This window comes from Branchiostoma belcheri, unplaced genomic scaffold, assembly GCF_001625305.1.
Source record: "Branchiostoma belcheri isolate BF01 breed outbred unplaced genomic scaffold, Haploidv18h27 scaffold227, whole genome shotgun sequence".
Taxonomy (NCBI): Eukaryota; Metazoa; Chordata; class Leptocardii; order Amphioxiformes; family Branchiostomatidae; genus Branchiostoma; species Branchiostoma belcheri.
This window is the reverse complement of record NW_017803791.1, coordinates 269,590-285,824: the sequence shown is the minus strand read 5'-3', so window position 1 is coordinate 285,824 and position 16,235 is coordinate 269,590. Positions and strand designations below refer to the sequence as shown.

At 44.2% G+C, this 16,235-nt stretch overlaps 2 protein-coding genes across 2 annotated transcripts; both read left to right on the top strand.

Annotated features, from left to right (window-relative positions):
* Window positions 1–922: 922 nt before the first annotated feature.
* On the top strand, window positions 923–3,230 carry LOC109470489. The gene is made up of 2 exons (XM_019769449.1): window positions 923–1,705; window positions 3,216–3,230. The coding sequence occupies exons 1-2, from the start codon at window positions 923–925 to the stop codon at window positions 3,228–3,230; spliced, it is 798 nt and encodes a 265-aa protein (XP_019625008.1).
* Window positions 3,231–5,821: 2,591 nt separating this feature from the next.
* LOC109470502 lies at window positions 5,822–9,375 on the top strand. The gene is made up of 2 exons (XM_019769463.1): window positions 5,822–5,855; window positions 8,325–9,375. Exon 2 carries the CDS (start codon window positions 8,327–8,329, stop codon window positions 9,137–9,139), a length of 813 nt encoding a protein of 270 aa, XP_019625022.1. The 5' UTR covers window positions 5,822–5,855; window positions 8,325–8,326; the 3' UTR covers window positions 9,140–9,375.
* The last annotated feature ends 6,860 nt before the right edge of the window (window positions 9,376–16,235 follow it).

The following is a 16,235-nucleotide window of genomic DNA, read 5'->3' as shown; positions in this document are numbered from 1 at the left end:
ATATATAGTTTTTACAACTAGAAAAGGTGTTCCAAAAATTGCTTGCCCTCTTGAAACTGGCCAGCAACCCGCGGCTGGTAGTTCAACCCATTGAGCGGTCGAAACCAGAGAAATAAAAACAAACACTTGGTCCTAGGAGCTTGGAACACTCGAACACTCATGGATAGGCAGGATTCGAGTAGGCCAGGGAGAAGGACTGCTCTCATAGCCAGAGAGCTAGGGAAGTATAACATTGACATTGCTGCTTTAACTGAAACCAGACTTGCGGAGGAGGGTTCTGTAACCGAACCTAGGGGCTGTTACACCTTTTTCTGGAAGGGCAAGGCCCCAAACGAAGACAGAATTCACGGGGTAGGACTAGCCATCAAGACCAAATTTCTCAATAAACTGCCTGACCTTCCCGTCCCGAAAAACGAACGGTTGATAAAACTCCGCTTCCCCTCTCTTCAACACGGAACGTAACAGTAATCAGTGCCTATGCTCCTACACTAGTCAGTAATGAGGAGGAAAAGGAAAAGTTCTACGAGGATCTTGACAACCTTGTAAAAGAAACTCCTGCTGAAGACAAACTCATTCTATTAGGCGACTTTAACGCTAGGGTCGGTACAGATCACAGAAATTGAAAGGGCATCTTAGGTCCTTACGGAATTGGCAAGATGAATGCCAATGGCCAGCTACTCCTGACCCTGTGTGCCGAAAACAATCTAACCATTACAAACACTTTCTACAGCCAAGCCGATAAGTATAAAACTACCTGGATGCACCCAAGACCAAAGCAGTGACAGGTGCTCGACTATGCCATCTGCCGCAGGCGTGACATCAGTGACTTCAAAATCACACATACCATAAGGGGAGCCGAGTGCTGGACTATCGCTTGATTAGATCAGTCCTTAGACTACATATTGCTCCTACACACCAAAAAATGGCAGCGTCCACAAGGGCATTCTACAATGTGGAACAGTTGAAACATCCCCACATACGCGAGAAATTTGCAAATAGCCTTGATACCAAGTTGTACTCCCATGGACCACTCTCTGGAAGCACCACACAGCAGTGGGACCAGCTTAAAAAAGTGGTGAAGGAGACAGATAAGAGTACACTTGGTCCTAAAAGGAGACCACATCAAGACTGGGTTGATGACAACGACGACGCTATCTTGCAACCCTTGGAGGAAAAACGAATGGCCTTTTCAGTATGGCAAAACAACATGTCCTCACCCACTAAAAGAGACCGCTTCAAACATCTCCAGAGACAAACCCAAGCTGCACTCCGACGCATGCAGGATGAGATCCAGCACTACTGCGACACCAAGAACAGCAATAAGTTCTTTGGTGCCATAGAGACAGTATTTGGACCACCAGAGCCCAGCAACGCCCAACTCAAGTCAGCTAATGGCAACCTGCTGAAGGAGAAAAAAGCCATCAACAACAGATGGCGGGAACATTTCAGTGACCTACTTAACAGGCCATCTACAGTGACTTCGGAAGTGCTAGACAGCATTCCCCAGAGATCCACCATAAATTTTCTTGACCGCCTCCCAACACTGCAAGAGCTCAACGTGGCGATCCAACAGACTAGTGCTGGGAAAGCCCCCGGGAAAGACAGCATACCGGCTGACATATTTAAAGCAATGGGCCCAATAGCCCTTGACAACTTCCACACCCTACTTATCAACATATGGGAGGGGGGAGACATGCTCCAGGACGTCAGAGATGCTACAATAGTTCCCCTTTATAAAACAAGGAATATGCATAGATTTTCAGCATAAGAATGGTGCATCCGTTCTCGAATCCAGGTGTTACTGCATGCTTTCAGTATACGGAAGAGTGAATTTTATGGGCACAGAATCTCGCAGAAATGACAGTATTAGGTTAAATAACAAAGCACAAATAGAAAAATATTACTAGTATATTGAAAAACCGTGTGCATGCGTTATTTTCCTAACAAAAAGTATGTACCACAGCGCACAGTGCAGTACTATAAGTGATTTTTTTTTGCAACTTTCAAATTTTTAGTCTAATAAAAGTCTTTCAAATTTTTAGTCTGAGCTCCACCAACTAGGGGCGCCCAGTTTACACGGATACAACTACGAAATAACACTCACCTCTATGTTCTTCGCTGTCGCACTCAGACCTATAAAACCAGCTTTATTACACACACATTCACTCTGGAACCAACTACCGCAGATAGTTAGATATGCTCAAAACCTTACTGCCTTAAAGAGAGAGAGCAGAAGGCACTTGTTGACCTCAAGACACCGTCAAACATACCGCACTTTAGGCCCAAGGTTGTACAATATACACACTAACAGGCTACGCATGGGTTGGTGCCAACTACACAGTACGTTGCACAAGATGAACATCAAGGGCAAAACATGCGCTTGTGGAGTTTCTTCTGAAACCGTTCAACATTACCTGCTACATTGTCCCCTACATACTGAACAACGCATCAAACTTACCTCTACCGTCGAACGCCTTGTACACCAGCGACCTACGGCTTCTCTCCTACTCCAAGGATTAGCAGACCACGACCTTGACACTAACAAGCAACTTCTAGATGCACTCCACATGTACATTTCATCTACCAAAAGATTTACTTCCAGCTGAGCCACTGTTTCTTTTTAACAGATATGTTTAGCCCTAATGTTTATCGATTTAATTCTAGTTACCCTAGTATTTCTTATATCTAATTTTTTATTGTAAATTGATCGACAATGTACTTATGTATTAATAAATGCGTGTTTGTCTTATATATTGCGGCAAACTTGTCTTAAACTTTAAACTGAAACTGAAACTGTTTATTCACATTGATTGGCAGCCAATATGCATTGCTTGGCTGAATTGCACAATTGATTACATGATGATGTATGTGTGTATTGTGTATATTTGTATATGTTGTCGCAATATCAGCTATCAGCTGCCTGGCGACAACATTGTATTGCCATGTTGCAATTTCAAATAAATAAATAGACTATACAGTTATATAACATTTCACCTGAAACCTTTCACCTGACCAAACTTAGCCAGAGCTGCCAACGTAGCAGAGTTGGTACTTACACTTGACTTAATTATAATGATGAAAGTGACAACAGTTCCTGTTGCTAACTATCACCAAGGTGATACAGTTAAGGTGATGCAGTTTTAATGATGCAAGAAGGGGTAGACTTTTTTCTACCTTTTACCCCATTGAAGACAGTTACACTCCGCTGCCTACAGGGTGCCCTAAAGTAGGACTTCCTACAGGCAGAACTCTTTCTTCCCGCGGGCAATTCCTGACTGGAATAACCTGGATGCAGATATTGCCCTTTCCTCTTCTCTGGAGGAGTTTAGGGGCAAGTTGTGAAACCTGAACTCCCCGGCATGTACCCACCACTACAGGCAGCAGAATCTTCAAACTGTTTAAGGCGGCTGCCTCAAGCGAAAAAAAGAAGAAGAAAACAACATATTCAAGCTCATTACAACTTTGCATACATTTACTGTGGAAAATGTGAAAACGGATTAAGTTTGTGATACAGGGTTTGTCTAGACGAATCAAAAATATAAATCTATCATTTGCACTTAGGTGTTCAAAGTGTGGGAACTTCTCTTTGATTATTAAAAAGGACAGATCTTTCGTTAGAATATAATGTACAGTCTAAAATAAAGGGGTTGTTCTTCTTCTATTCTATTTATGTTACAGTATTGACAGAGTTAATTCTGTAGAGGAATGCGGTTGTGTCTTTCCGTTTCAATGAGTAATTTCAATGAGCAATTATTCGACCAAGATGCAGCCAATCTCTCAATGCGACAATGCTCGAATTGAATGCTCTGCTAATTGCTATGTTAAAATAGGTTGAATGTATAATTTCGATGAATGTTGGCTCATTTCAAAGAACATAAGAAAGAGGCAGACAGCATCAAGAAAAGAAAGGTACACCAGAGCAAGAAAAAAAGAAGCTGAGAAACAAGAAAACAAGTCAGCAGTCACAGACCACATTACAAGAAGTAACTGTGTAATAGATTGGGACGGGGGCAAGGTAATAGACCGAGAGGACAACAGATGTATCCGGTGGATTAAGGAGATCGTGTGAATAAGAAAATCCAATCAAGTCATGAACCGTGATGAGGGGAGTATAAACTTAGTTTGGGATCACATTCTTAACCCTATCTAGACCGGGCTTTTTTTTTTTGGCTTGGTGGGACGGAGGGGGTCTTTTGACCCCCCCTCCGTCCCACCAAGCCAAAAAAATAAAGCCATAAAATGACGTCATACATATTTAAGCTATCCGCCATTTTGGATCATCAATCTTGAATTTTCAAAAATATTTTTTTTTTCAGGATAAAGCCTAAAATACCTTGTAAACAGACTAAAGACGTTCATATGAACCTTTTTTGTAAAAAGAAATGGAAGTTTTGATGAAATTTTAAGGAAAATAACCTGTATATACCTGTTGTAATGATATGGTCCGCCATCTTGGATTTTGACCAATGACGTCATCAAATTAGCATAAATTATGCATTGTTATTTATAAAATTTACATAAAATTATCTGGGATTTTATTGATATTAGAAACCATGAGTAACTTGACATAAAACCTATAAAATTCTATTGTTGAAACTAAAATTACTAAATTTAGCAAAAATGCCTGTCAGAAACCCGTTGCCATGGCAACACAAAAAATTATTATCTTATTCCAATGATAGAGAATTGTTGCCATCAATATTCTAGGAAAAGTCACCAATTTTGGCCGTTCTATGGCTAGCCGTTCAGACGCTAGGTGACATCAAAGTTGGCGCGGGCACTTTTAGCCCCCCCCCCCGTCTAGGTAGGGTTAAGCTAGAGCCATCAAATTTGGTGACCAGTCCTAAAATGCATCAAACCTGAGTGCCATACTTTTTCGAAGGCCCTTGAAAAGTCCATAAAAAAAACAGCGCGAACTTCTTTCCGTTATAAAGAGCTTCAGAGATTAAATGACATATTTAACAAGTTGACACACAGTAGAGTCCCCCTTAACAAAACCAGACTAAAAGGAATAGATAAGGTCGTTAGAAACAAAGTGGTTATAAACATGTTTGTAGACATTTTTTCCAGGACATTTGACAGAATAGGAAGCAGAGAAATTGGCCTGTAATTATGCTTGTCTTGGGAGGCTCCTTTCTTGTATATAGGGATGACATTGGCTTTTTTCCAGGCATCAGGAAAAATGCCATGTGTCAAAGACATATTGAACACATAAGCTATTTTATCTGAAATATAAGGCGTTATAACTTTAAGGAAGCGTGTGTCAATACAGTCATATCCATGAGCCTTAGAAGGATTTAGGCCACTAATATACAGCTCGACCTTTTCTGAGGAAGTTACAATGGATGACACTCTCGCATCAGTATAAAACGTGAGATCGGGAAGAACAGCCTGGGATGAATCTATCGAAGACTGGGCAGCAAAATAATCATTAAAAATACAAGCTTTTTCCCTAGCATCAGTAATGGATAAAGAACCTTCAAGAAGGGGGGGAGGGGGTTGTTGATTGAAGTTTGGGTTTATAAAAGTGTTTTACAATATGTCACCATTTTTGGAGTCTGTTGGGGGATCCGAGAGAGAAGAAGCAATACGAGCTTCATAATAAGCCTTGGCTTTGGTAATTGAATTACATACTGTATTTTACGATATGCTTCCCAGTGAACATCAAGATTGGTCAGCTTGGCAGTTCTTATCGCGTAGCCGCATGAAACACTGTGGCCAAAATACAGCACTGCAGGCCGCACATTTGCTTGGATATCTGATAAAAATCTTTCTGTCCTGACTTTCCGAGGAAGTGCATCTCCAGTTTTGCTCCGTGCTGACTCTCCAGGAGAGTGAGTGCATCTACTTTTGCGGTAGGTTTCTATGTCTTCATTCTTTGGACATGGCGGAGAGTGGGGGTCCCCCGGGCAGAACAGTCTTGGTCATAGGACACTCTTTTATCAGTCGATTGGATGCGTTTGTTGAAAATCGCACGACCACTGCGTGTGGTAGAGCAGTAAGCCGTGATTTTTGGCTTGACAATACTGTAGTAAAATGGCTGTACCTCTCCGGTGGGAAAGTAGCGAACTTCGGACGACTTTGCGCCAACTTCCCACAGGCGGACCTAGTTTTCTTAGAACTATGGTGTAATGATCTATGTGACTCGTATAAACTCCTAACGTCTCCACTTGGTCGCATATAAGGCTCGCTCAGAGAGACTTTCCCGCATACTCGGCTAGGGACGGTTTGCACCTATCCACACACGGGAACCTGTTATACTACAAAGTGTAAGGGGGGACATCACAGCAGCTTTAAAAAACATGTAAATAATGCAACCGTTGATTCAGTGGCGAGATGCCCAGATATCAACTGCATCATCAGTAAAGATTGACGATTCCCCTTTAAGAAAACCCTGACGCGAACTCTCTACATTACAGAATTGTGACTCATACTTTCCAATCGTTCCCATTCTTGACTGGGTTTGCGACATGTTCGCCTAAGCGGGCTCGTTTGGCGGGTTCTTTATCGCGATAGCTCTGTTTGGTGGTGGGAAAAAATCCTGACTAACATTACGGTAGAAAGTGTACAATCTATGGAAAAGTTGTAAGATTGGCATAATATTTTTACACTGAAAATCTGTTCATAAGATGTGTGTTTCGGTTGTCATGGTAACCATCATGTCTCAACGAGCATTGTGAATCGTACACAAGTTTCTATAGCTGTTTATCAATATCTATTTGTATTGAATCCATGTCAGTATTAAAATACCTTATATTCCCGCCAAACGAATGAACTGTGTCGGCTATTGTTTATTCCAATTCTTTATTAAGGTGTCGGCTAGAGAGGAAGGCATAAATTACTTTTCGTGAAACGAAAATACAAATTTATGCCGGATACGATTGTCGACTCCAGCCCGCTAGGATCATATTTCGCAGGAGCGCGGGGATTCCTTATTTGGAACCTGTAAGTGACGCCGAGCCCGAAGAACTGACCAATCAGAATCCGTAAAAACCATGTGCTTCATCGGGCGGGCCAGTGCTCGGTTCCAAAACACTGTGGCCAAAATACAGCACTGCAGGCCGCACATTTGCTTGGATATCTGATAAAAAATCTTTCCCCTCCCACCCTACCCCAGGACCTCTCCGCCATGTTCCATACCTCTGCTATTATATTTGTATGTTCAGTGATTCAAATCACGCATTCTTACCAATCGCTTGATTATGGACAGGACACATTTATTATACGATGCGGTGCTACCATTATCGCATGAATATATGGAGCTACAGATTGGTTCGCTATAAGTTTTGTCTGTTCTACTAGCAGACTACCGTGTATCATAAGTTACGGTGCCGTGTATTGTGGCCTGTAATATACATATTGTCAACTTCAATGCCGCTCCTTTGGCTTATAGCTCTCAGGGTTTGTTTACACTTTTTCTCTGTATTATTGACAGATGCGGTGTATTATAATATAACGTTAAGTTACGATCGATGCCTCCCGTTATGGCCTACATTGTATATTGTCAACTTCCTGGCCGCTCGTTTGGCTTGTAGCGGTCAGTGTTTGTTGACACATTTTGTTCTGTCCTGTTGGCAGACACTGTGTACGGTGCCGCTGGTGATTGTGGCTCGTACTATAAATTGTCAACTTCCTGGCCGCTCGTTTGGCTTGTAGCGGTCAGTGTTTGTTGACACATTTTGTTCTGTCCTGTTGGCAGACACTGTGTACGGTGCCGCTGGTGATTGTGACCCGTACTGTATATTGTCAACTTCCTGGCCGCTCGTTTGGCTTGTAGCGGTCAGTGTTTGTTGACACATTTTGTTCTGTCCTGTTGGCAGACACTGTGTACGCTGCCGCTGGTGATTGTGGCTCGTACTATATATTGTCAACTTCCTGGCCGCTCGTTTGGCTTGTAGCGGTCAGTGTTTGTTGACACATTTTGTTCTGTCCTGTTGGCAGACACTGTGTACGGTGCCGCTGGTGATTGTGGCCCGTACTATATATTGTCAACTTCCTGGCCGCTCGTTTGGCTTGTAGCGGTCAGTGTTTGTTGACACATTTTGTTCTGTCCTGTTGACAGACACTGTGTACGATGCCGCTGGTGATTGTGGCTCGTACTACATGTATATATTGTCAACTTCCTGGCCGCTCGTTTGGCTTGTAACGGTCAGTGTTTGTTGACAGAACAAAATTATCCCCCTGACTTAGCAGTCTTGCAAACGGGTTATGCGTTGGTTTAGTAATCTGATCATAATTGATTCCATAAACTACATTGCACATAGCGAAACCCATTTTAAATCATGGGCAACCATCTTAACAATTTCCTTTCTTTTGAGTACTAGTCATGTCGCCACCACGAAAGAGTGCCCGCGTAGCGCGGAGGCGAGAGGATCTGGGTCCCCCGCAACCGACCGACGGCGGTAACGGGTTAACACCTGAAGGTGACATAACATCACCACCTCGCAAGGTTCCCAACAAACCCAAACTGACCATGAAGACACTCCAGCAACAGCTGCAAGATTTACAACAGATCACAGCGCAGCTGGTGAACAAACTGGACTCCAGCACGCCAGGCCATGGCCCAACGGGCGTGTTATCCCCGGATGATCAAAACCCAGCTCACAGCAGAGCTGAGCCTGAGACAAGCAGCCAGAATAACACCCTGCAAACTTTGCAAAACAACTATGTCACTACCCACAGCTCGACACCCAGCAGTTCAACCGGAGTGTCAGTGTCTGACTGTATATATGCAACAAGCGTGTTACCTGCTAGCAGTCAAGCAGGGTCAACACGGCCGATAGGACACAATCTCCCATTGAGCACAACAACTCCTTTATCCCTGGCTACAGGGATTATACCGGTGTACACCACAAGCAGTTCATGGGGCCTGCAACCGCCATATCTCCCTCCAGCTACTGGTAATCCGACTGGCCAAGTGCAAGGCCTTGGCTCAACATTAGCCTCTAACATCATAGGTACACCTTCAGTTACCCATACTGTTTCCACTGCCACATGTGTAGAGCCAGCGTCAGCACTTGGAAATCCTGTCTCAGCGCGAAACCTTGATAATGAGCTCTTCCAAGCAGGAGTACACCTCCCGCTTGACACGGGCATTTCCGAAGTAATGAAGGAAAAAATGGCAAGACAAATTTGTTGATTTTAAGCAACTACTGCCTAATACCCGCACAAAAGCCCAGTACACAGTCAACTTAGAACCATCAGCAGGATTACCAACGCTGACGTTGGCCAATGCTTCAGAGGATACTAGTAACAAACGGGCCCTCACTTTTGCCCAATGGTCGACGGCTTTTTCCATTTACCAATTTATTTACATTCAGAAGCATATCACGCGTAGTTCCCAGTTAATCTCATATGGGTACCTGATCCGGTCTATGGCAGACCGAGGTGCACAATGGAACAGGTACGATACGCTTTTCAGACAGCTCAAACAGGTCTCCCCCGGTTTGCCATGGGATGTACCACATATGCAACTTTATGTTGATGCCTTTGCCTATACACGTGCCCCACATCCCACTCCTAACTCATATGATCGTAAGACCACTAGCTCCATCCCTAGAGGCCATTGTTTTCGATTCCACACACAGGGGGATAAGTGCCTCGCGGCGAGCTGCCCATTCAGGCATGACTGTCCCATCTGTGCAGGAGCACAAAATCTTCACCTGCCCCAAAAAAGATCAGCCCAAGTATACCCACACCAGTAAACGTTGAGAAAATGGCATTTATCTGGAGGGCTACCCTGAAAGGGAGAAGGATTACATTGTCAAGGGTTTTACATACGGATTTCCTTTAGAATACTTTGGCCCGCGAAATAGAAATTCAACTAAGGTCATAGTACCAAATCCCACTCAATTCGCGCGATCAGCTTTGTCCATAAAATATTAAACCTTGATGACCCTACTACAACCTTTCCCATCCGTAAACTAATGCACTCCATCCAAAAGCATGTCCCTGATAGCAGATTGCCTATATCCCCTCACATATTGTCAAAATAGATTGATTCCTTAGCATGCATTGATATCAAGCACTACGACCAGTGCCTATATAAAGCAATGTTCTCACTGATGTACTATGCTTTTGCACGCATTAGTGAAGTTACAATTGCCCCTTCATCCCAACACACCCTAATGTTGGCAGACCTTCACCGGGTATTTCTGACCAAAATGGCAGTCTAACTTCCAATGTGGTATGCTTCAAGTCGTACAAGCACAGCATGCCTTCTACACAATCCACTATCGCAATCTCAGCACAACCAAACAGCCCTCACTGCCCCATACAAAGCCTGACCCAATACCTACGCTTGAGAGGAGGAAAACCAGGGCACCTGTTCCTACGTAATGATGGCTACCCAGTTAGCAGCGACAATTTCGCTAGAGTTCTAAAAACTTGTGTGCTTTAAGCCAAATTAGATCCTCAGAAATACACTCCTTCCGTATCGGTGCTGCTACGCAGGCAGCCTTACAGGGAGTACCAGATTCCATACTCCGCTTACTAGGGAGATGGTCCTCTGATGCGTTCAAACAGTATATTCGAACATGATCTATAATACAATGTAGCCACACAGGCCGCATAACAGATACGTGTAAAATAACAGGCGCGTCTTGGCGAGTTGCCTTCGTGCCTCCATTGAATACAGGGTAAAATGCCCATTGTTATAATGATAATGTTAATCGGCACTGGCCATGAGTTGGGAATCAGAATGCCGCATCTTTGTTGCTAGACTGTTGCCTTATCCACTCGTTAAAATGTATTACTTGTTAGAACAGTCATAATAGGTTAGAACAGTTATACGGTCATTATTACCGTATGACACGATTGCTAAACTTCTTTATCCAGTCGGCTTGCCAAATTATCAAAGTCAGTTGATAGACTCGAACGTTATAGTTAGTTGTTAGGAGTCGAACTTTGATTGTAACAGAACATTGTGTAGGAATGTAACAGTCGTCGTTACAACCACCCGATCGTTATGGCGTTCTGACTGTGATATATCGTTCCACAACTGTTCAATGAGATCATTGTAGCGCACATAAACATTAAACATTGTTCTACTGTGATACCTACATAGTTCAAACCATGTTTGTTATTCATGGAACACCATATTGTTCTCAAGGTTCTAACATATAGTAGCATCAGCTGTCCGTTTTGCCTAGTCACTGAAACTGTTGAATAGTGTCTGGCACAGTTCATAGCTTTTAGACACGAACCAACATTAGTACTAAGAATTTATAGCAGTTAGCTATCTCTATTAGTAACTAGAAACATGGATATTTCAAATTGTAAAGCAGCTTCCACAGAACTAATCATAAACTAGTACATATGCTCACCACCATTCTACGATGTTCTAGTTCATGTATCGTGCTATCGTGACTCTGACCAGCATAGGTCGCTTTGACAGTTCTTGTATTGTTAAACTATTACAGCATTGGTGGTGGGAAAAATCCTGACTAACATTACGGTAGAAAGTGTACAATCTATGGAAAAGTTGTAAGATTGGCATAATATTTTTACACTGAAAATCTGTTCATAAGATGTGTGTTTCGGTTGTCATGGTAACCATCATGTCTCAACGAGCATTGTGAATCGTACACAAGTTTCTATAGCTGTTTATCAATATCTATTTGTATTGAATCCATGTCAGTATTAAAATACCTTATATTCCCGCCAAACGAATGAACTGTGTCGGCTATTGTTTATTCCAATTCTTTATTAAGGTGTCGGCTAGAGAGGAAGGCATAAATTACTTTTCGTGAAACGAAAAGAACCTTCAAGAAGGGGGGGAGGGGGTTGTTGATTGAAGTTTGGGTTTATAAAAGTGTTTTACAATATGTCACCATTTTTGGAGTCTGTTGGGGGATCCGAGAGAGAAGAAGCAATACGAGCTTCATAATAAGCCTTGGCTTTGGTAATTGAATTACATACTGTATTTTACGATATGCTTCCCAGTGAACATCAAGATTGGTCAGCTTGGCAGTTCTTATCGCGTAGCCGCATGAGTCTCTTAAGACTGTAAGTCATCCACGGTTTTCCTTTTGATTTGATAGTGATATTTCTGTGAGGAACGCACCGAGATTTTGCCTCTAAAATAAGACATCAGACCAGCTGGGATCAGATACAAACGTTAAGAGAGAATCATAATCAAGGTTTTCATAGTCCCAGATAGTACGTATATAAGGTTTAGGGACAGTAAAAAACAACTTCATATTACCTATAATAGGAGTATGATGGCAACCGGATAAAGGAGACAAAATTTGGGTATTTGAGAAAAACAAAGGGCTGTCAGTAAATATAAAATCAAGTAGAGAGGGGGACTGTGAGAGATCACAGGTAGGTTCAGTAATGGTCTGATAAAGATTAAGTAACAGCTGAGTTTGGTACATTTTGCACTGGCATGATTAATAGGATCCAGGTGCCACCACTCTTTATGTTTTGCATTCAAGTCTCCAGTTATGACAATGGCATCGGGGCACGAAGAATGCGCTCTGATGACAGAGTCAGTGAAACAGTCCACAAATTCATTAATTATGCAAACATTTTGTCCGGGTGGCCGGCAATAGACAGAAAACAAAATTTTGAATTGGCTACTATGAAGTTCAAGCCAGATAGATTCAAAAGAACTGGGCTCCAAATCGGAGCGTCTGATACATGATATCGAATCTGATACATACACAAGTACCCCTCCGCCGTGGCGATTACGATCACGACGAAAAGGCGGCTGAAAACCAGCTAATGAGCGAATCAATAGAGTCTCCCAGCCATGTCTTAGTGACAGCAATTATATCCAGATGAAAATCAGATATTAAGGAAGAAATCTCATCAAGCTTGGTACCATGTACCAGCCACAATGCTATTGACATTAGAATGCATAAAGGATAAACCTTTGAAAGAGCCTAAATCACACAGGTCAGAAATATACATGGAATTCGTCATCATGATTAAATTCAAGTAGCAAAACCTTCTCTACAGTATAGTTTAAACAATGGAGTAAGAGGTCAAGCGCACATACATTAGACAAAAATACACACGAACAATAACAACATAAACTTCTCAACTGATGACTTGCTAGACATCTCTGTAGCAAGCATACTAGGCGATGATCATCAACATCAAGTTCGATTATCGCCAAACCAAAATAATCACAATCGTGCAGCGCAGTGAAAATAACCAAAGATCAGTATTGTTTCTACATGCATTCAACATGAACCATCCTAGTCAAAAACAAAGTCAAAGTCAACAAAGTCAAAGCCGCCACAAAAACCGGGCTTACAAAATACTGGATGTGTCTATTGTCCCTGATGAGAAGATTTGAAGTAGTTGTCAGGGGTTGTATAGGACTTGCCAGCAACGTAGAGAGTCATCGTCACTCCTCGGAGACGGAACTTGGGTTTTGCTCCTTTGGCCTTGGCGTGTTTGTAGGCATTTTGTACAGCCACAGGTAGGTGCTCACTTACCCCAACGCCAGATCGTGGTTGTAAGCGGTATAAGCATGGCGCAGGACTACATCACGCTCAATCATAGAAACGAACTTAACAATAATCGGGTTACCGTTCATCCTCGGCATCCGGTTAACGTTTACAAATGCAAATTTCCTGGCGTTGTCAACAGTCAGTTTCTTGTCAATAAAGTCATAGGCTTGCTCGACAACATCTTCTCCATCCTTGAAAGGAATTAGGAATAGATTTCGTTTTGCAGAAGTTTGGCTTCCAGCTCATCCATGCGCTTGTTGAGCATTTCTCCTATTTGTCATGCTCGGCTATTGGGCCGGAAGGTATGACTTCATTACCCACAAAGCAATACCAGCATGACGTCATTCATCTGGGTCAGGCCCGGTTCCACGTCCACGTCTGGCCTGCGCTCTTCAAGCCCCCCACCCAGCAAACCCGTCGAGGCGAGGCACCCCGGATTCCGGCGGGACTGGTCGTGCGGGGAGACCGTGGCTACCGCGGCGTTGAGCCGGTAGAGCGCCGTGCTGTGGCAGAGCAGGTTTGGGTGCCGTAGGAGAGCTACCGGCGGAGTTTAGACACAGTTTTTGTTGGCTGTGTTTTGTTTTACAACTTGTTCGGCTAATATTGTCCTTGGGTGTATGTTTCAAAGGAGCAGGAAGGAAGGATGCCTACGAGACGAGTCTGGCCATGGAAAGGTTTGTTTATTTGCAGGATAGAATCCGTTGCCATCCTTCGCAGGGGAAAGCCAGAAACGTTTTCTGTCAGCGGGGACGAAACATTTAGACCAGGAACTAACCCAGTGTTATGCAATTCTTAGTTTTGCCTTCGATTCAACAGTTTTCAGGTACAGTCAAAGCGACCAGCCGAGAGATGCAAGATGGCTGCCCCACTCGTCCTCTGGAAAGAGGGATCGTAATCCGTTGCAATCCTCGCCGTCGGCAATTCAGGGACGCCCAATTCTAGCAGGACCAGGCGGCGGTTACAGGATTGTAATATATTTGACAACCCTTTTTTGATTTTCGTTCAGATTTCTTGTAAATTTTTCCTTTTGAGTCCTCAGACGATTGTAGTCTCATCGACCCTGTTTGTTTAGCCCCCCAGTGGCAGACCTCGTCCGAGTGTTGCGAGCTCGGGCTAGTTTTCTGTGGTCGTCTTTCTTTCTTTTTTACAGTGGTTTGCTGCACGGGGTTAATGGAATTTTCAATCCGGCGGACCACTAAGCCAGGTGCCACGTGTTCGCTCTTGCCTCTCACAGCACATTATGCGTGTGTGTAATGCTAATGTGATGTTGTGTCATGGTAATTTTTGGTGCGGTGCGCAAGGACACTGGTATGTGTTAGCTGTGTGAGGTTTGAGTGGCCTGCGATCGCTCATGCTAGCGTGGTAAATCCCACTTTTGAGGTTCCAGGCAGGGGGGAGAAAAGAGTGACTGAATGCGTGGCTGGTGTTGTGGTCTTGTCACGTAGAAGGGGTTATAGTGTGTTGTGCATGGGTTCCCGCACTTCACCTGGAAGTTTGTGTTGATATGGTGGTATGCACTATGTATTCTTATTTTGCAACATCTTTGTGCCAGCTGAAGGTTTCGCTTTGTTTCTCCATCAGCAGCAAGGGCACAGTGGGCTACCAAAGCAGCTCGCCGAGAAAACAGCAGGCGGAGGAGTGGTGCTCCGATTCCAGTGACCACAGACTAGAAGCTCGCCGCAACTATAAGGATGTAAGCATGCTGTGTTACGCTGTGTTGCGCTGTGTTGTCGGCACGCGGGGGCTGAGATGCCGCGTGCCGGTGACACAGAAGGCTTTAAGGCGGCGGGTGAGAAGCCACGCGCCAGCAACACAGAAGGCTGTAAGGCGGCCGGCGAGGGCCCGCGTGCCAGTAACACAGAAGGCTATAAGGCGGCTGGAGGCCGCGTGCCGGTATCAGAGAAGGCTGTGAGGCTGCTGGCGAGAGTCAGCGTGCCAGTTAAAAAAAAAGAAAAAGAAAACTAAAGAGAGAGAGGAAAGTGGGCTGGAGGAACTGTAAGGTGGCAGTGTGGCCGCGGGCCAGTAACGAGAAGGTCGTAAGGTCTATAATGCGGCGGGAGGCCGCGTGCCAGTAATTTAGAAGGCCGAGGAAACCAGTAGGCGGCAAGGCCGCATGCGAGAGGCCGCATGCGAGCCGCGTAGAGGGCTGAAAGTACTGTAAGGCGTTGTGGTTGCGGGAGACAGTGTGCCAGCAATAATGAGAGTGGGGATGAGTCATGCATCGGCAAGACGTTAGGAGGGCACGGGCGAAACCTTTGAGGCGGTATGATCGGGTGTGGTTGTAAGCGGTGGTAAGAAAACTGCTGGAAGGCTTGGTTCGAGGACATCGGGTGTGTAGTTTAGAGAGAGTCTACCTGTTGGCGCTGGGGACAGCTGGAAAGTCGTCTGTATCGGTATAGCCGGTATAACCGCCCTTCTGCGTAACACGCCGGCTTGGCAGGCGCGCGGCGCGGCGGCAGCTGGCTATATCACACCGAACGGCTTAGAAGAAGAGTACCGGCAGGTTTGGGTTAAAGACAAAATAGGAGTAGGAGCAAATACCCGCGACTTGGAGTCATTCAAGATTTTCCCTTGAATGGATTTAATGCTAGAGTGATAGTAGGAAGCCAGAGTAAGATCAGAGTGGGGTAAGCTGATTCAATGTGATGTTAGGAGACAAGGCTGGATGCCGGAGTTTCAAGGCAGTATGAGATTGGGGTAAGAAATCTGAGTCAAAGAAAGGGGGATGGGCGCGATCGTACCGCAGAGTGAAGGTTATGAGAGGGATCTCAT

Bases quoted from the DNA above. Each gene is read 5' to 3' on its own strand.
- LOC109470489 (XM_019769449.1), top strand. From the start codon at position 923: ATGGCAGCGTCCACAAGGGCATTCTACAATGTGGAACAGTTGAAACAT.
- LOC109470502 (XM_019769463.1), top strand. From the start codon at position 8,327: ATGTCGCCACCACGAAAGAGTGCCCGCGTAGCGCGGAGGCGAGAGGAT.